The sequence below is a fragment of the Pelophylax lessonae genome, assembly GCF_965119305.1.
Source record: "Pelophylax lessonae genome assembly, chromosome: 5".
NCBI lineage: Eukaryota > Metazoa > Chordata > Amphibia > Anura > Ranidae > Pelophylax > Pelophylax lessonae.
In genome coordinates this window covers 191,273,132-191,294,692 of record NC_138772.1, presented here as the reverse complement: position 1 = coordinate 191,294,692, position 21,561 = coordinate 191,273,132, and the positions used below count along the sequence as shown (strand labels likewise).

Here is a 21,561-nt window from a genome sequence, read left to right as displayed (position 1 = left end):
GGGACTTAGGGCTTTGGAGAGAGATAAGTAAACACTACAGATACCGTATCTCACAAAAGTAAGTACAGCTCTCACATTTTTGTATATATCTTATTATATCTTTTCATGTGAAAACACTGAAGAAATAAAACTTTGCTACAATGTAAAAGTAGTGAGTGTACAGCTTATATAACAGTGTAAATTTGCTGTCCCCTCAAAATAAAACACACAGCCTTTAATGTCTAAACCGCTGACAACAAAAGTGTGTACACCCGTAAGTGAAAATGTCCAAATTGAACCCAATTAGCCATTTTCCCTCCCCGGTGTCATGTTACTTGTTTGTGTTACAAGGTCTCAGGTGTGAATGTGGAGCAGGTGTGTTAAATTTGGTGTTATCGCTCTCACTCTCTCATACTGGTCACTGGAAGATCAACATGGCACCTTGTGGCAAAGAATTCTCTGAGGATCTGAAAAAATAGAATTGTTGCTCTACATAAAGATGGCCTAGGCTATAAGAAGATTGCCAAGACCCTGAAACTGAGCTGCAGCACGGTGGGAAAGACCATACAGCGGTTTAACAGGACAGGTTCCATCCAGAACAGACCTCGCCTTGGTCCACCAAAGAGGTTGAGTGCATGTGCTCAGCATCATATCCAGAGGTTGTCTTTGGGAAATAGATGTATGAGTGCTGCCAGTATTGCTGCAGAGATTGAAGGGGTGGGGGGTTAGCCTGTCAGTGCTCAGACCATACGCTGACCACTGCATCAAATTGGACTGCATGGCTGTCGTCCAAAAGGATGATGCACAAGAAAGCCAGCAAACAGTTTGCTGAAGATAAGCAGAATAAGGACATGGATTACTGGAACCATGTCCTGTGGTCTAATGAGACCAAGATAAACTTTTTTGGTTCAGATGGTGTCAAGCGTGTGTGGAGGCAACCAGGCAAGGAGTACAAAGACAAGTGTGTCTTGCCTACAGTCAAGCATGGTGGTGGGAGTGTCATGGTCCGGGGCTGCATGAGTGCTGCCAGCACTGGAGAGCTACAGTTCATTGGGGGAACCATGAATGCCAACATGTACTGTTACCTACTGAAGCAGAGCATGATCCCCTCCCTACGGAGTCTGGGCCGCAGAGCAGTATTCCAACATAACGACCCAAAACATACCTCCAAGATGACCACTGCCTTGCTAAAGAAGCTGAGGGTAAAGGTGATGGACTGGCCAAGTAGGTCTCCACACCTAAACCCTATTGCACATTGGTGGGGCATCCACAAACGGAAGGTGGAGGAGCGCAAAGTCTCTAACATCCACCAGCCGTGATGTCTTCATGGAGTAGTGGAAGAGGACCTGCGAAACTCTGGTGAACTCCATGCCCAAGATGGTTAAGTCAGTGCTAGAAAATAATGTTTTCCAAGCGTAAACAAGGCCCTAAGGTTTGTTTAGACCAGCTGCAAGCTAAAAAGGAAGCTAATGGTCGCTGTGTAGCAGCAGAAATGAGTGACGCCTTGCCTTTTGCAATGCAAGATACTGTTCACATTTCTTTTGATTTTTAACTTTATTGTAAGTTTACAAATCATACACTCCATTTAGGTCTCTGTGCACTGCGATGCCATCCAGTGCTCTGTAATAGGAAAAACGCAGCATATCTGCATTTTGCACGCACTTCACATCACACTCGCTTTCTGTGCATTAGGGTTATAGAAACCAATTGTTGTCCATGTGCCCTTCCAGTGCAGAAAAATGCCAGTCATTGCAGTATGTGTGAATGAGGCCTTGTTCTTGAGAGCTGGAAGTACTATGTTAAGCAATTAACAAAAGAGTTGTATAGCAGTCACAATCTTTTAAAGTGTATCTATTAGTGATCGACCGATATCGTTTTTTCGTTGCCGATACCAATATTTTTGCCATTGCATATTGGTATCGGCCGATATTTTCGTACATTTAAAAAAAAAATTTTTTATCACTTGACAGGTACTCTTGTGTGGAGGGATCTGGGGGTCTAAAAGACCCCAAACCTCTCCTCTGCACGTAAAAGCATTCAAAACACCACGTTTTTTTTAATCTGGTGCCAGTACCCAGGAGTGATGTCATGACATCACTTCCAGGTTTTCGGCGGCTGTGCAGGCTGGTTGCCCGAGTCTCCCCGTGGGACGGAGAGAACACCAGACAGGAAGTGAGGGGGAAATCTCTCTAACAGTAAAACCAACTAAAGTACAAATGTTTTTTTCAGGTTAAATAGCGGAATGCTAAAACCCATTAGCTTTTTATTATTGTCAGCTTCCATGTTACAGATTGTCCATTACTTCCTATCTAGGAAAATGTCCCCAGAACAGAAACCAAGGGGACATCTTTCTAATGGAGGCCCAGACAGCAGCAAAAACCAGAAAGGGGATTAACCACTTGACCTCCAGAAGATTTACCCCCCCCCCCCTTCATGACCAGGCCATTTTTTGCAATACAGCACTGAGTTACTTTAACTGACAATTGTGCAGTCGTGCAACACTGTATCCAAATAAAATTTTTGTCCTCCCCCCCCCCCCCCCCCAAATAGCGCTTTCATTTGGTGGTATTTAATCACTTCTGTGGTTTTTATATTTTATGCTATAAAAAAAAAAAAGACCGACAATTTTGAAATAAAAAACAAAACAATATTTTTTGCTTTCACACAAAACAAAAAAAAAAAAAAACACATCCAATAAAAAAAAAAAAATGTAAAGCATCTAAATTTCTTCATCAAATTAGGCCAATATGTATTCTGCTACATATTTTTGGTATCCCACTTGCGGACTGTCCACTGTATATATACTGCGCCAGGGCGGCTGCTCCGTGGCAGATCACGTACCTAGTACGTGATCTGACACTTTCAGGTCTGGGGCGTGTTCCGCCGGTGACCCTATCCCGCTGTGATCACACTCTATGGCCACCGGCACCCACTGATTACACAGTACACAGGCAGAATTGCTGTTATGTCAGAAGGGAAGGTATTGATCCTGTGTTCCTGCAGGGATTTATTTATGTTTTTTTTTTTACACATGTATTGCTTATAATAGTAATGTTCACTATTAGAAGCAATAGTTAGCTGTCATGAATGGCTTTCCATTCATGACAGCTTGATTACTATTGTGATCTGTGATTGGCTACAGCTGTTGTGCTGATCCCATAGCGATCACGTTGTACCATTGCTGCTTAAAGCAGCTGGGTACCAGGACCCGCAATCAGCTGTGTCATGTACGTGATTGTGCCTGGCTGTGCCGCCCATCCGCCTGCAGTAAAATTACTGTGGGCAGGACAGCAAGTGATTAACTTTTTCTGTTTGCAAGATTTGCCTTCTATTCCTGTCCTGATAATGCAATAGGAAGAGGAAATCGGAGGGGTAATCTCCCTTTAGACAAGGTGTTCCCACTGGAAGATTTCCCATAACTTCCTATTCCTGCGACAAGTAACATTTTAGAGTTCCCTGCAGTTTCTGTCCTGGTTATAACAGTCACCAGAACAGACACAGAAAGGGTTAATTTTCCCCAGCAGAGCCACAGACCGTAATAAAATCCTGACAAGGGTTTTAACACTCTACCCTAAAAAAAAAAAAAAAAAAAGTAAGGCAAACACTCCTATTATAGACCATATAGGTGAAAAATACTGTACATTGACAGGTACAGCATCAACATCAGAGAAACATTACCTTGCAGGCTCTGTAGAGATATTTCTTGTCCTGAGTGTGGTGATACAGAGACAGGAATGCATATCCATTCCCTGAGGTTCCATGACAGATGCCATATCCTTTCCGTAATAATCCTCTCTGCCAGATGACATCGCTGCAATCCATAGCATCTTTCAAGTACTTCTCATCTTTGAAAAGCTAAAACAAAATTTAGTGGGGGTTACACTTTCAAGTAAAGTAAAAATATACTTTTCAATGTTATTATTTAAAGTTTCCGCATATAGAAAAATATTACAAGGCACATGCCCTGGCTGCATGTGTGTACTGTCAGTTGGAGTGGGTGATAAAGCACCCCTACAAAATCTCCATGGCCCAAAAGTAGCTGCCGAACAAAATTCTACCACATTTCCGTCTGCAGTGAAATAGTGTGGGATTATTTCTATGTAGCTGGGCCACTGAGTAATCCTGCAGCTGCATTTGCCGGTAGGGATTGCTTAGATCCGGCCTGCTGGCCAGCCCAGTCAATCCACAGCAGACTGATACATGCCCTCCAACTCTCAGACTTTGCACCAACCAGAGGAAGCAAGTGCAATGGAGTTTGTGCTACCCTGACTGCCTGCGTTCTTTATTACAGGGCGTCTACAACTGATACAAGTACTCCGATTGTATTTACTTACCCTATTGTTGCTGCTGGGGGGGGGGGTTATAGTTACTGGGTGGGATATGGTTGCTGCAAGGGGGTCTATAAAAGGGTCTATGCTGGAAAGTAGGTAGGTAGGAGGGTCAGAGACAAGGGTTACCAGAGGGGGATGGGGTGTACCTGCACTTACTTAAGAAAAGCCACATATAAAAAGATATAAGACATTCAACAAGCATACAAAAGCACTGGAATTTACCGTGATCCCCATGTTGAGTATCTAGCAAGCTATCAGGTGATTTATCTTACTCTCCTAGTAAAGGGAAGCCAGTGGAGCTAAATAAGCCACTAGAGAACAGCTGTCTGGAGAACTAATGACTCCACTAGGCCTGCTAACTGGATCACACACATGTATGACAGCCACATGCAAAGCTGTATAAAAACTACCCTCTGCTTGCCAGAGTATCTGAAGCAACTAGCGAGCTGGTGAGTGGAGAATGTGCAACCCCACTGATTGCAAGATTACACAAATGCCACATATTAAAGTGACGGACCTAAAACCATATTACAGTGATGGACCTAAAACCATATTACAGTGATGGACCTAAAACCATATTACAGTGACGGACCTAAAACCATATTACAGTGACGGAGGTAAAACCATATTAAAGTGACGGACCTAAAACCATATTACAGTGAAGGACCTAAAACCATATTACAGTGACGGACCTAAAACCATATTACAGTGATGGACCTAAAACCATATTACAGTGACGGACCTAAAACCATATTACAGTGATGGACCTAAAACCATATTAAAGTGACGGACCTAAAACCATATTACAGTGACGGACCTAAAACCATATTACAGTGACGGACCTAAAACCATATTACAGTGACGGACCTAAAACCATATTACAGTGACGGACCTAAAACCTAAATTTCATGTCCTATTACATGATGAACCTAAAACCAGTTTTACTATTTTGACATGTGCTAGTAAAACTGTAAATACCATCACAATCACCTATCCAGGTGAATTAATCCTGTTTTCAGGACAAATTGGGCTTTCATTTTGTAAATAGTAATGGATATCTCCTGATGTTTTTGATCACTAAAGGAAAACTGGCCCAAAAAAAAAAATATATATTTTTTTTTAGAAAATTAGCTGTATATTTTTTTGCTGTCACCATAACTTACAACCAAAGAACCCCCCCCCCGAAAATAAAAATCCTACTACTCCTGACGAATGTAGCAATACCACCTACGTGTATGTTATTTGTTGTGTGTATTTATAGTAAGCCCCAGAAACAATAGTATGCATTTCCCATTTTTTTTTTGTACCTAAAAAACACTGATACTGACCCCAACCCAGACCTAGAACAACTTGGATTTTAGTTGCTTTATCCTAATTTACATATACTTTCATTGTTTATACTTTTCTCTTCTAGCAAGCAGAAAAAGACACAAAGTATCTTTCTCTATTCAAGAGGAAAGAGTACAGGGGTGAGCTGTGCAGTGAATGACCACTGTGATAGCTAATAATTACAGGTTATCACAGCAACCATATCATGGAGAGCAAGTCCTCCTGATGATTAGTACAAGACTCGGAGCCATAAGTGACAGCACTTTCTCAATTTGGGGAACACACAGTGCAAATTGCTCTCAGCAGGAACACAAAAAACATGCAGCCCCACATAAAAAAACCCCACTTCAGTGAGGCTGCCTATGTGTGTGAGCACGAAAGGGACGGGTATATGTATATATATCACCCTTAGTGTTTCAGAGTAGGTCAATTTAGTTTAGCTCCTCTAGGCAGAGGATCTGGGGGTTAATTTATCTGTGCTTAGCTGTGCAGAGATGGGCCGGGCCCCAGTTGCTGGCTTCTAGAACTTGCTGGATAGTTCTGGAACTTAGAGGGTGGAGGAACAGAGGCTAAAGCCTGAATATTTATGGGGTTTCCACCAACCAAGGAGGTAAGGCCCAGAAGGTGGGGAAACAGGCTATAAATGTTCAGGAGGCTGACAGTGAGGGAACAGAGTCCAGGGACCAATCACCGGGAGGGACCCCTGTGCACTGGCCCCTGGCCAGAAGGAAGGACATGAGAGGGAAAGAGAAGGTGCAGTTGAAGTGTCACCCATTTACCAGCCTCAGCTAGCCTTAGCTGAAGCCATTCTGACAGACAAGGTTCGACCAGTGTAGCAGAAAGTCTGTACAGCACCCTCTTGGACTCCAGGTTTCACCAAAAAAGGGAAAAGAAAAAGAAAAGAAAAAAAGAGTGAGTAACTTCCTTTTCATCATACTCCAAGCCTGGATAGAGGGGACAGCAAGATGGAATATTTTGCTTGTCCATAGTCAAGGCACAGCTTAGTGCTAACACAAAGCCGTCAAAAGCTACCCCACACCTCTAGCTTGGGTAAGTAGCAGCCAAGTGCATTAGCATTTCTCCAAGAAGCAGCACCTGCATTCTTCAGTTGGAGCTTTTTGTTACTTTGCATTCACACTAGTCCGACTTGGACCGCGACTTGTCAGCCTGACAAGTCGCGGTCCTCACGCTCCCATTTTGCGGTACAGGAGCCATTCTAATAGGAGCGACACAAGTCGCTCCGACTTAGAAAAAGAGTCCTGTACTACTTCGGGGCGACCTGGAGGCGACTTGCATAGACATTCATTTTATGAAGTCCGTGCAAGTCGTGCTGCATGCGACTTCACAGGTCGCCCCCTAAGTCGGAGTGACGTAGTGTGAACCGAGCCTAATAGTTGCACCAACAATCCTACGGATGGACAGCATCGTTGACATAAATACTTTTTTTTTTTTAATGATAAATATTAAATAATAGAATGATAATAAAATTTGAGTGTTTACTTTTCTATGTCATGGCCTTAGGCAGGGGTCAATAAACTTTTTACATTTGCCTATCGCCGTATCATCACCCAATATATCCTCATATCCCCTTCGTCAGATCATGAAGGTTACCATCATCAGTCATATTAGGTACCAGCAAGTCTTCATAAGATGTCAACTTTTTTTACTTTACATATGGATAGTGACAGAACTAACAGAAAAAATAGATTTTTCTACTCCCTGTACAATCCTTTTCTTGTCGAGTGGCACAATTAAAAGACAATTGGCTTATACTGTTTCCTACAAGAGGATTTGGACAATGGCTAACAAAAAAAAGAACCCTCTCACTCGCAGCATGCCTTAGTTTTGTAACAAGCAGTGCTGAAGCAAGATCATGAATTTAGAGGCGTGAGATCAGTGTCCATAATGAACTTCCAAGAATAGGATTTTACTGGGCACATGAATCTTATTTTCTCTTTCTTATTCATGGAGGGATTCAGAGACAATTAGCATGTCCATTAGCAGTTCAACTAAGGGTTGGGCAACACGGCAAATTAAACACTTATAGGTCCACTAACAAAACCATAAAACTAAGAACTGCCTGTGGCTCAAAGAGCGGCCTGAACATTCACCAGGTAAAAGAAAAATACTCAACATAGAAAAATTACAAAAATGGTTAAAACTTTTTTTTTTTTCTTTACTTAACCACTTAAGCCCCGGAAGATTTTACCCCCTTCCTGACCAGGCCCTATTTTGCGATTCGGCACTGAAGGACTTTAACAGACAATTGCGCGGTCGTGCGACGCTGTACCTAAACAAATTTGACATCCTTTTTTTCCCACAAACAGAGCTTTCTTTTGGTGGTATTTGATCACCTGTGCGATTTTTTGATCATGCGCTATAAACAAAAAAAGAGCGACAATTTTGCAAAAATAACAATATTTTTTCAAATTTTTTTTATATGAAATTCCCCCCAACAAAATGTAAAAATCAAAATTTTTTAACATTTTTGGTTAATTTGCTTTCTGCTACATATGTTTGGTAAAAAAAAAAAAAAAAAATCACAATAAGCGTATTTTGATTGGTTTGCCCAAAAGTTATTGCGTTTACTAACTAAGGGATAGATTTTTGTTGTTTTTTTTTTTTTTTTAACGAGTAATGGCGGCGATCTGCGATTTTTTTTTGCGGGACTGCGACATTGCGGCGGACAGATCGGACCCTTGATTGACATTATTGACACTTTTGGGGGTACCAGTGACATTACTACAGTAATCAGTGCTATACATAAGCACTGTTCCTGTAAAAATGACACTGGCAGGGAAGGGGTTAACTTTATTAGAGAAGGAGGGGCTAAGTGTGTCCCTAGGGGCGTGTTTCTAACTGTGCAGGGATGTGGCTGTTTGTGTAACAGCAGAGATCTACGGTCCTACATAGCAGGACCGTATGATCTCTGCTGTTACACAGGGGAGATAACAGGCGGCTTTGTTTACATTAGCCGCCTGCCTTTCTCCCTCTGTAACGGACGATCGCGAGTGACCAGCGGACATCGGGTCCGCCGGTCACTCGCGCGGAGGTGTCCGTGAATGAGCGGGGCGCTCCTCCAGCGGCGCGCGCTCGCCACCTATAGGCTCACAGGCGAGTGACTTACCGGTACGTCACTTTGCCTGCACGGGGCTGACCGCCGCATTTTATGTACTTGCGGCGATCTGCAAGCGGTTAAAAAAAAAAAACACATTCACCCTTCTAGGACACTAGCAAAAAAAAAAAAATAGGCATGCTGTGAGTGGGAGAGGTTTTATTAGGCTGATCACTTTTTTTTTCTGTTTTGTTTGCAAGTGCAAATAATGTCGGCGGCAGGATAACCCAATTATCTCTGCATCCCGTGTCTCTCAGGAAATAAACAGGATTATATTTATTATTGGTTTATTTATTATATTTATGTAAAACTGGCAAACCACAAATACACAAGCTACATAGAACTGGGTTGCCAAACATGTTCTTTTATTCAGAATAGGCCCCCTATTTTTAAATACAGAATAATGAGAGATAACTAGAAATTTGCTCCTCCGATACCACTCTTCTTCCGCTACTGTAATCTTCCAATGCCACAGAAGTTAAAGTGATCGTAAATGATCACCTTGTAAAACAACCCATTAAAGTTTAAAATAGAAATGAAAAGGCAAAGCATTTTTGTATATATATGAACAAAAAAAAAAACATAATACCTTTTTTCCCTTTTTTTTTTTTTTTTAATAAATGATCACATTCCCTCTGTTCTCAGCTGCATAAGAGCTGGGGGAGGAGAAGCTGTAGCATACTGCACTTCCCAGTGAATGGGAATGTGCAACAGGGGCGTGTCAGGACAAGTCTGATCATTGGAGGACAGCACACCGAGTTCCCAGCATAGCTAGAGAACTGACCACGGTGTGTTGCCCTGCTTAGTGTGGTCATTTTATAATAGGAAAGCTGTGGGACTGGCAGGAACACCAGGAATTCCACATAAAGGAAGCAATACAAAGAGAACAGGAAACTTTCTCATATAAGTACATGGTACAGCAGGCACATATCAGGAATATGAAGTGTTGGAGTAAATGCTTAAATAGAGCCAAGAGACCTACAATATGCACTCATCAAGAGTGTATACTTTTTCCCTCTTCTTCCAATCATAGAAGCTACATTATAGCTAATATGGATGAAATGTGATCTATGCATGGAGGATAGGTGGATGAATGAATGATCTGCCTCCACCATTCATAGAAGCTATAGTAGTGGAGTAGGAATGTTGAGGAACTGGAGGACAGAAGGTATCAAGTAAGTCTGCAGCCAGTAATAATTGCCTATAAACAATATCCCTTGTGCTAATTTTTTTTAAAAAACCTTTAGACTTTAAAGAATCTAGCCAACTAAAGCACACATATGATGGTATCATTAATGGTTAGGCTGTTAGGAAGTTTTACTATGCTGGTATCTTTATTACACATTTTTTTCTGTTGCCATAATACATTTATGAGAAATTCTAAATTTGGTATTTATAGAGAGTGTTTATGAGAGGTTTTCAAACATCAGCGCATTGTAACACCATAAGCAAATAAAAAATGAGAACATCTACAGTCCTACTTAAAAAAAAAAAAAAAGAAGGAGGGGAAGAAAAAAAAAAAAAGAAGAATAAAAAAAAAAAAAAAAAAAAAAAGAAGAAGGAGAAGGGAAAAAAAAGGAGGAGGAAAAAAAAAAGGAGGGGAAGAAAAAAAAAATAAAAAAAAAAAAAGGAGAGAGGAAAAAAAATAAGAGGGGGAGGAAAAAAAAAGAAAAGAAGAAGAAAAAAAAAGAAGAAGGAGGAGGGGAGAAAAAAAAAAAGAAGAAAAAATAAAAGGAGAGGGAAAAAAAAGGAGGAGGGGAAGAGAGAGAAAAAAAAAAAAGAAGAATAAAAAAAGAAAAAGGAGAGGGGAAAAAAAGGAGGAGGGGGAAAAAACAAAATAAAGTAGGATTTCACAGACTTATTGTAGATCCAGGTTTCATCTTCTCACTTGGACCTCTTAATTTGGTATAATGGGTCATTCCAGGGACACAAACACTAGTGTTTAGGTTGACCATTGTACCCTCTGTTCTATTTGTCTGGCTGCTAGAAATAAACTATTATGTCAATTAATTAAATAATGGGGCGCACCTCACTTTCCAAGTGTCAGAGGTGCTTTGTAGGCGATCTTAAAGAGACCAGACAGTGCGCTGATCAATTTTATGCATAAACATGCATTTGTATAATGCGATTTAATTGCTTTCCGCACAGAAACAAGCGGCAGAGTATGCGAAGATAATTACAGTCTTCATGGCGGCAGCTAATGAACTAAATCTGGGTCGCAGAGCTCTGCACGGCTGTCATTCCAATAAGAGATGTGCCAAGCTGTGGGAAACCTGTTGGCAACGGTGTTAAATTCCCTAACAGGATTTGTTAGGCACGGTACAGAAATATCTGCATTAACATAGTTAGCTAAAAGATACACAAGGGTTTGTTTTGCTACACAGCAGCCAATTAACATGATCTGCTCAACGGTACTAAATCTTAGAAAAATCCTTAAGAGTAAGATTAAATTCTTCATTGTTTCATTAAAGTAGGTTTGTTATTTGACACAATGCAATTTTTCTCACTACATGGAAAAAAAATAGAAAATCAGAATAGAAACATGGGCCCTGCAATTGCCGACTTGTTTTACAGGTATAAATCTCTTGTTCCATCACCATAGGGCTTCTGTAACCACTTCAGCCCCGGAAGGTTTAACCCCCTTGACCAGGCCATTTTTTGTGATACAGCACTGTGTTGCTTTAACTGACAATTGCGCGGTCGTGTGACGCTGTACCCAAATAAAATTTATGTCCTTTTTTTCCTATAAATAGAGCTTTCTTTTGGTGGTAATTATTATTATTATTTTTTGTTTTGCGCTATAAAACAAAAAAAGACAGACAATTAAAAAATAAAATAAAAAAAAAATGGGATTTTTGACTTACCGTAAAATCCATTTGTCTGATGTTCGTTGATGGACACAGCTCCTGATCTTCATAACCAATGGGTTATACTGCCCCCTACAGGAGTAGGACACTAGGCACAAAAAAAAAGTCTGGCTATGCCTATGGACAGTAACAGGGGGTATATTCCCTCTCTCTGCTATAGGCACTCCGTTTTATTACAAGAAGTGCCAGAAGAATTACAACTCCACAGAGGGGTGGGTGCTGTGTCTGTCAATGAACATCAGGGTAACGGATTTTACGGTAAGTCAAAAATCCCATTTTCTCTTTTTTTCATTGATGGACACAGCTGCCGATTTATCATAACCATTGGGACGTCCCAAAGCGGTGTCAAACATAAGGGGTGGGAACAGCAAAAAATTCCCAAGGATAGACAGTAGCCAACCAGGCAACAGGAGCTCAACCAAAACAACTGGAGCCCACCTGAAAAAAAAGCAATAAACCCTCAAAGATGATCAGGTCCTCTAAACAGCAGCCTGCAAAATCTTGCGGCCGAAAGAAGCATCCGCAGATGCCGACACATCCACTTTATAGAACTTTGTGAAAGTGTGCACTGACAACCAGCTGGCCGCCTTGCAAACCTGCGTCACTCTCGCCTGATGACGGAAGGCCCAGGAGGCACTGACCCAAGTAGAGTGCGCCTTGACAGGGAAAGGAGGAACCTGACCCTTGATGGAATAGGCCTGAATAACCGTCTGTCTGATCCATCTATAAATGGTCGCAGAGGAAGCAGACAACCTTTTACGAGGTCCATCCGTGCGCACAAATAAGGAGTCCGACTTCCTTAAAGACTCAGTAGCTGTCCAGGTACACCCTAATTGCCCGGACCACATCCAAGGAAAGAGAAACAATATTTTTTTTCTTTTCTGCTATAAAACATATCCAATAAAAAATGTAAAAAAAAAATCAATTTTCTTCATTAACCACTTGCCTACAGTGCACTTTCACCCCCTTCCTGCCCAGACCGATTTTCAGCTTTCAGCGCTCTCACACTTTGACTGAGAATTACTCAGTCATGCAACACTGTACCCATACAAAAATTGTGTCCTTTTTTTCACACAAATAGAGCTTTCTTTTGATGGTATTTGATCAATACTGGGTTTTTTATTTTTTGTGCTATAAATAAAAAAAGACTGAAAATATCGTGAAAAAACGCATTTTTCTTTGTTTCTGTCATAAAATTTTGCAAATTAGTCATTTTTCTTCACACATTTTGGCCAAAATTTATACTGCTACTTATCTTTGGTAAAAAAAACCCAAATAAGTGTATATTATTTGGTCTTTGTGAAAGTTATAGAGTCCACAAGTTATGGTGCTATTCATTGAAAATTGATCACACTTGATCACACCTGATGTACTGAAGGCCTATCTCATTTCTTGAGACACTAAAAGGTCAGGAAAGTACAAATACCCCCCAAATGACCCCTTTTTGGAAAGTAGACATTCCAAGGTATTTAATAAGGGGCATGATGAGTTTTTTGAAGTTGTCATTTTTTCCCACAATGCTTTGCAAAATGAAGATTTATTTTTTTTTATTTTTTTTTTTTACAAATTGCCGTATTAACAGGTTATTTCTCTCACACAGCACATGTATACTTGCAACTACACCCCAAAACACATTCTACTACTCCGCTTGAGTATGGCGATACCACATGTGTGAGACTTTTTCACAGCCTGGCCACATACAGAGGCCTAACATCCGAGTAGCAGCGTCCGGCATTCTAGGAGCACAAATTACACATATCATTTCCTGACAACCTATCGCACTTTTGAAGGCCCTGGAGCACCAGGACAATGGAAACCCCCATAAAATGACCCCATTTTGGAAAGCAAACAGCCCAACGTATAATTTTTGAGGCATAATGAGTCTTTTGAATATGTCATTTTTTTCCACAAGTTTTTGGAAAATGTGGAAAGAAAATGAAAACACATTTTTTTTACACAAAGCTGTCCATTTATGCAATATTTCTAACACATCGCATGTACATAGCAAAACTTGCACCCCAAAATACATTCTGCTATTCCTCCTATGGCGATACCACATGTGTAACACTTTTTCACAGCCTGGCCACATACATAGGCCTCACATCCAAGTAGCGCTTTACACAAAGTTGTCCATTTATCCACTTTAAGACTGGGCCTATTTTTGACACTTGGTGTTTACAAGCTAAAATCATTTTTTTTGCTAGAAAACTACTTTGAACCCCCAAACATTATATATTTTTTTTTAGCAGAGACCCTAGAGAATAAAATGGAGATCGTTGCAATATTTTTTATCACACCATATTTGCGCAGCAGTCTTCCAAATGCGATTTTTTTGAAAAAAATTCACTTTTTTGAACTAAAAAATAAGAAAACAGTAAATTTAGCCCAATTTTTTTCCATAATGTGAAAGATAATGTTACGCCGAGTAATTAGATACCCAACATGTCATGCTTCAAAATTGCGCATGCTCACAGAATGGCGCCAAACATTGGTACTTAAAAATCCCCATAGGCAACATTTTAAAAATTTCTGCAGGTTACTAGCTTAGAGTTACAGAGGAGGTCTAGGGCTCAAATTATTGCACTCGCTCTAACGATCGCGGCGATACCTCACATGTATGGTTTGAACACCGTTTACATATGTGGGCGGGACTTGCGTATGCGTTTGCTTCTGCGCGCGAGCTAACGGGGACAGGGCGCTTTAATTTTTTTTTTTTTTTTTCCTATTTATTTTATTTATTATTTTTTTATTTTTACACAGTTTAAAAAAAAAAATGTTTTGATCATTTTTATTCCTATTACAAGGAATGTAAACATCCCTTGTAATAGAAATAGGCATGACAGGTCCTCTTTATTGTGAGATCTGGGGTCAAAAAGACCTCACACCTCACAACTACACTAAAAAAGAAAAAAAAAAAAAAAAAATTGTTGAAAGAGGAAAAAAAAAAAAGCAAAAAAAAAAAGCTGCCCTTTAAACCGGTTGCTAGGCAACGTCTTTTGACGTAGCTCCGGTCCTCCAAGACCATAGAGTTGAGTGAGGGCCATCTTGCCCTCACTCGACTTCCTGTTTCTGAGGATCCGGGACCGGATAGTTTTCCCCGCTGCCGGCGGGTCCGGTAAGCTGGGAAAACGTCTGGGACGCGGCAGGAGGGGGGGGGGGGCACCTCTTCCCCTGCACCGTAAGGGTAATTCCGCGGCGAATCCGCCACTGGGACCACCCTTATCTGAAAGCCGACCGCCCGCCGTTTCAAAAAATACCGGGGTTATGGGGGTTATCTGCTGCCATAACCCCAGTATTTAGCTTTTAATGGCCGACGCATATTGTTAGGCGGTCAGTAAGTGATTGCATGTATATGGCAAACAGGTGACGATGACTGATGGGGTGACAGGTGACGATGACTGATGGGGTGACAGGTGACGATGATTGATGAGGTGACAGGTGATGATGATTGATGAGGTGACAGGTGACGATGATTGATGGGGTGACAGGTGACGATGATTGATGAGGTGACAGGTGATGATGATTGATGGGGTGACAGATGACGATGATTGATGGGGTGACAGATGACAGTCACTGACGGGGTGACATGTGACGATGATTGATGGGGTGACAAGTGACGATCACTGATGGGGTGTCAAGTGACGATGACTGATGGGGTGACAGGTGACGATGACTGATTGGGTGACAGGTGACGGTGATTGATGGGGTGACAGGTGACGGGCGATGGTCACTGATGGGTGACAGGTGACGGGCGATGGTGCACGGCGGCACTGATGGCAGTCTCTGGTGACCGGTGAACTTTAGGCTATGTTCACATGTGAGCGTAGCGATCACGGGCAGAATCACTGCGATTCTGCCCGTGATCCAGAAATCATTGCAAATTGCGGGGCGCCTGTGCGTTGCCCGTGATTTGCAATAGCACCCCAAACGCTGTGCGATGTTGCCGCCATTTCCGCCTGCCGAATCGCGGTAACATCGCGCAAACAACGCATGACGCCCCAAAGAAACTCTTGTACCTTTTTTGGGCGTCATGCGATGTTTGCGCGATGTTACCGCGATTCGGCAGGCGGAAATGGCGGCAACATCGCACAGCGTTTGGGGTGCTATTGCAAATCAGGGGCAACGCACAGGCGTCCCGCGATTTGCAATGATTTCCGGATCGCGGGCAGAATCACTGCGATTCTGCCCGCGATCGCTGCGCTCACATGTGAACGTTATGGGTGTCAATTTCTGGGCACTGATGAGGTGACTGTTGGGTGACAGGTGACAATGGGGGGGGCTGAGGACTGTGTGGGGACCTTTATTAGTGTGACTTTTACTTTGTTACATGTGTACAGAGCAGTAACTCACCATTTCTAGCTCTTCTCCCCTCATACTGGAAACTGTATGAGGGGAGCAGAGCTAGTAACACTGAGTTACTGCTCTTTGTTTACATTTTGTGATCGGCTGTGAATGGATTCACAGCCGATCACATAGTAAACAGTCGCTGTCAGTGACTGTTTACTACCGCCGGTGACAGCTGTGTTCCTACGGAACACAGTGCCACCGACACGACCGCGCTGCGCGCTCCCGATCGCGCATGCGCGGTCATCTGGTGGGCGCCTTCATTGTGATCGGCTGTGTCATTGGAACACAGCCGATCACGTGGGAAACAGCCACGCCCATTGGCTGTTTCCCCCCTGCCGGTGACGGGGGGTGTCCCGGGGACACCCCGACACCGGCAGTGCAGGGCGGCGCGCAAGCGATCGCGCGCCTGCCCTGCTTAAAGTGCCGCCGTCATATGACGGCGGCCCAGGATAATGGTCGCTCCGCTCCGCCGTCATATGACGGCGGGCGGGCGGCAAGCGGTTAATTTAGGCCAATTTGTATTCTGCAACATATTTGTGTTACAAAAAATCCCAAAATGCGTATATTGACTGGTTTCCGCAAAAGTTATAACGTCTTCAAACTATGGGATAGATTTAGAGACTTTTTTTTTTGTTATTGTTTTTACTAGTAATGGCGGGGATCAGCGATGGTGAGCGGGACTGCGTTATTGCGATGGAAATCTTACACTACGTGACAACTTTTAGGGACCAGTGACACCAATACAGAAATCGGTGCTTACTGCACTGTCACTGAATAAATGACACTGGCAGGGAAGGGGTTAAAACCAGGGGCATTTAAAAGGTTACCTGTGTTCCCTGGGTGTGCTTTCTTACTGTGTGGGGGATGGATTGACTGGAGGAAGAGACACATCTGTGTTCCTGATTAGCAGGAACACGAGATCTTTCTCTCCTTCAGACAGAACAGCAGTCTGCCTTGTTTACATAGGCTGACCGTCGTTCTGTCTCTCCTACGAAGGATTGGCGGGTCCTGCTGGACCCGCTGATTGGCTACCCCTGTGTTCAATCACAGTGGGAGTGTGGCTATGGCGCCACGCGGGCGCCCCAGAACCGACAACATTAATCAGGAACAGGTACGTTTGCTTAAGGACCACCCTGCCGCAATAAATGTACGTGGGGCAGTCCTTAAGTGGTTAAAAGGCTCCTTAGACTGCTGCTGTGTTATGCTGGCCGTACACTATACGAAAAATCGTTCAAATTTCTTTCCGAAAAACGAACACTCGGCAGCGAGAGCAAATGATCGTGTCACCATGTAATGACTGATAAATCAACATAAATGAATCCGTTTTTTTTGTTCGTTTTTTTCACATATGCCTAGTGCAAACAGTTTGGATGAGAAACACATTACCCTTTCAATTTATCGTTCGGAATAACATTTCCGAAATTGTCCGTTTTTCGGCTCAAAAACGTCACAACCAATTAGTGCCCATTAAAGAGGTTGTAAACTCGTATAATTTTTTTTTTTTTTTTTTACACCCTGCAAAAGAAAGACATAATGAGCTAGTATGCATCGCATATTAGCTCATTATGCAATACTTACCTCAGAACGAGCCCCCGCCGTGCCGCTCACTCACCTCTATGACGGGCGACATGTCTAGTCGCCCGTCTTCCGGGATCGCGGCATCCGGCCATCTGATTGGCCGGAGCCGCGGTGACGTCACTCCCGCGCACGCGCGCGGGAGCCGACAGTCACGGCACGGGGCTCTGAAGGAACGGCACGATCGGCCGTTCCTTCAGAGCGCATGCGCCAGTGACGTCACTGGCGACATGTAAGGTAAATATCTCCTAAACGGTACATGTTTAGGAGATATTTACTGTACCTATAGGTAAGCCTTAATATAGGCTTGCCTATAGGTACAAGTTGTAGAGGAGGGTTTACTTCCTCTTTAACAGGCCCAAAAGCGAACAAACTGTCCAAATGACCAAATTTTGGCAGATTTTTCGGAGAGTGTATGGCAAGCATTAGTCTACGCACATATATTGTCAAGTGCAGGGCAAGGCACATTGACTGCTATGCAAAAGGGTTCAAGGGCTTGGAATGAATAGTCAAAGCAGGTGTTCCAATATTTTGTTGATTTGCTTGTTCAAGGTCAGTGACTCTCAAGTAGTAAACAATGGACAATGAGGCTTGGTTCACACTTGTGCGATGCGGGAAGGCTGCGAATTCGCAGCCTGTTCCCGCATCGCATCCGCACATCTGGCAGTTCACACTGCCATATGCGATACGCAGGGGGTGTCAATTAAATGTTAACGACACCCCCAGTTTGATCGCATATCGCAGTGCAATCTGACACTTCGCACAGGATCGGATCGCACAAGTGTGAACCACTGTGCGATCCGATCCTGATGCGGCTGAAAAAAAAGGGTCCTGTGCGTCAAAGTGTATGGCTGAATTCGCATCCGCACCTCCGATCGCATGTAATGAAGGAGCAGTGCGCTCCGAATTACATGCGATCTCCGCAGCCGCAATAATGTGAACCGGCACGGAGTCTGGGTTTACACTAATGCCATGCAAATGGGTGTAATTCTCATGCAGATTTTTGCTGGAGTTCAGTGTGATTTTGCATTGCGATTTGTGCTAAAGACAGTGTGATTGTATTGCGAATTTATTGCGTTGTCGGACACTAGACAGGAAACAGGAAATGAGGAGGGGGGAAATATGTAAAAATCTACACAGAAAATTAAAATAACAGTATCCGCAAGGTACTTTTAAAAAACAATGTAGCAGGTTTATTTATTTTTTTTCTCGGGAGAGGGGAGGGATAATTTGATCCCCTCATTTTCTTTTGTTGTATATTTCCTTCTATCTCATTATATCTCCATTTTCTTTCCCCTTCTCTGATGCCCCTCCAACTTAACCTTTAGAGTTCCGGGCACAAAAACGATATTTTTTTTTTGTGCCCGTCCGCTAGTTCAGCCTAACCTGAAAAGGAATTGGATAGTTAGATTTTTTTTTTTTTAAAACTCACCTTGTAATTGACGATCGTAAATACTCACCTATGACAGCTTCCTCCTCCAGCGCCGAGGCTCTCCCCGTCACTTCCTGCCTCGCAATGATTCCTGGGAGCTAAACGTCATAGCTCCCAGGAATCAATGCGCCGCACCGGCCCAGCTCGTCATTTCCGGGCGACGCCGCATTCCCCTGCTAAACAGCTTCTGGGCATTCTGGGACACGAAGACGCGGAAGAAGACAGAGAAGAGGACCGCGCCGGCTTCAGCTGCCCACAACCGAGATGGAAACGCTGTGGAAGAAAACTTCTAAGTAAGTATTTCTTCTAAAAGGTAAGTGCGAACCGGGACAGATCAGAGGCTAGCCATTGTGGAATGTGCTAGCCCTGACTGTCCCGGGGGTATGTTCAAAAAAAAAACGTTTCTCTGCCCGGAACTCCGCTTTACCTTTCTTTTCTCTTACATTCCCCTTGGCAGATCCTACAGTTAATGATATGCTTTCCGCATTCATTTGAAAATCTGTTGTTAGAGAAATCCTCTCATCTGGATTGTAGGCCTCTGGAATTGTTGTGGTATAGATAACCCTAAAAATTAATACAGGGAAGGTTTGTATTGTCTCTTCTCTTTGAATATGTGAAAAAACATACATCCCCTCCCTTCCCTTTTTTTTTATTTTATAAGTGATCACGTTTCCTCTGGTCTCAGCTGCACAAGCGCTAGGGGAAGAGAAAAAGCAGCACACTGAGCTTCCCATTGAATGGCTGTGGGGGGGGGGGGGGGGGGGGCATTGTTGTCATGGCTTTATCCCAGCCCCAGGACACGTCTGATTATTGGAGGACAGCAGGCTGAATTGCTAGCATAGCTAGAGAACTGACCAAGGTGTGCTTTCCTGCTAAAGCTGGATACACACTATACAATTTTCATTAGATTTTTTCCTTTAGATTTACCAAAACCATATAATATGAGGTCAAACCTAAACACTTTAAATTTGTATGCAATCAGGCAGGCCCTTGTACTACATAGTTGAAGGTAAATCAAACAGCAAAAGTTGTATAGTGTGTATCCAGCTTTAGGTTCACATTTGTGCGATCACAGAGATCGCATGTAATTCAGAGCGCACCGCTCCTAAAATTACATGCGATCTCTGTGCAGTGCAAATTCAGCCATACAGTTTGTATAGCTGAATTCGCACCGCAATCACACATCAAGATATGCGATCTTATCTGGGGGTGTCGTTAACTTTTAATTGACACCCCCAGCGTATCGCATATGGCAGTGTGAACTGCCAGGGGTGCGGATGCGATGTGGGAACACACACTGTATATTCGTAGCGTTCCCGCATCTCGCAGAAATGTGAACCAGGACTCAGTGTGGTCAGTCTTTAGAAAGGAAAGCAGAGGAACTGACAGGAACACTAGGGGTTTCACACAAAGGAAGCAATACAAAGAGAACAGGATACTCACTGCTGTATTTAGGCCGACAAGGCCTAGGCCTAGGGCGGCATTTTGCAGGGGCGGCAAACCCCCCCCCCCCCGCATGAAAAAAACCTCCCTAGATCCGTTGCACTGGCTGCTAAAAAAAAATAAAATAAATAAAAATGGCCGTGACCGGCACGACATGCGCACTGCGCATGCGCCGCCACTGCTCGGGAAAGCCCGTACACGTTCGGCTATTCCCGGGCAGGTGGCGCATGCACGGTGACGTAATGGCGCCGGGAGGCGCCATGTTTAAATGTAAGGCGCCTCAAGGTAAGTGAGACTCCTCCGCAGCAGATGCAGGTGCTGCAGGCATGGTACAGGAGATTCTCTTGTACCATGCCTGCAGCACTGCATCTCCTGTACCATGCTGTCCACATCCCTGCATCTCCTGTACCATGCCCACAGCACTGCACCTCCTGTACCATGCCTGTACCATGCCCGCAGCACTGCACCTCCTGTACCATGCCCGCAGCACCGCATCTCCTGTACTATGCTGCCCACAGCCCTGTATCTCCTGTATCATGCTCGCAGCCCTGCATCTCCTGCACCATGCCCGCAGTACCAGCATCTCCTGTACCATGTCTGCGGCCCTGCATCTCCTGCACCATGCCCGCAGCCCCTGCATCTCCTGCACCATGCCTGCAACCCCTGCATCTCCTGCACCATGCCTGCAACCCCTGCATCTCCCGCACCATGCTTGCAGTCCCTGCACCATGCCCGCAGCCCCAGTATCTCCTGCACCATGCCCGCAACCCCTGCATCTTCTGCACCATGCCCTCAGCCCCTGCATCTCCTGCACCATGCCCGCAGCCCTGGAAGATTTCCCCCCTTAATGACCAGGCCATTTTTTGCGATTCAGGACTGCATCATTTTAACCACTTGCCGACCGCCACAAGTAGATATACTGCGGCGGTCAGCCCCTCACAGGCAAAGTGACGTATATATACGTCACTAGCCTGTGAGGCTCTGGGGAGCGAGCGCGTGCCGCCGGAGGCGCGCTCCCGCACGTGTGACTGCTGCAGAGGGAGAAAGTCAGGCGGCTAGTGTAAACAAGCCGCCTGTCATTCTCCCCTGTGTAGAAACACTGATCATACAGTTCTACTATGTAGGACCGTTGATCATTGTTCC

General features: G+C 43.7%; 1 protein-coding gene across 1 annotated transcript in view; it reads right to left on the bottom strand.

Annotated features, from left to right (window-relative positions):
- LANCL2 (LanC like glutathione S-transferase 2) overlaps positions 1 to 21,561 on the bottom strand; it is a 100,573-nt gene that overhangs the window by 18,612 nt on the left and 60,400 nt on the right. Inside the window, exon 7 of the mRNA XM_082259852.1 lies at positions 3,658 to 3,834. Coding sequence (XP_082115978.1) covers positions 3,658 to 3,834 — 177 coding nt within the window. The remainder of the gene's footprint in view (positions 1 to 3,657; positions 3,835 to 21,561) is intronic.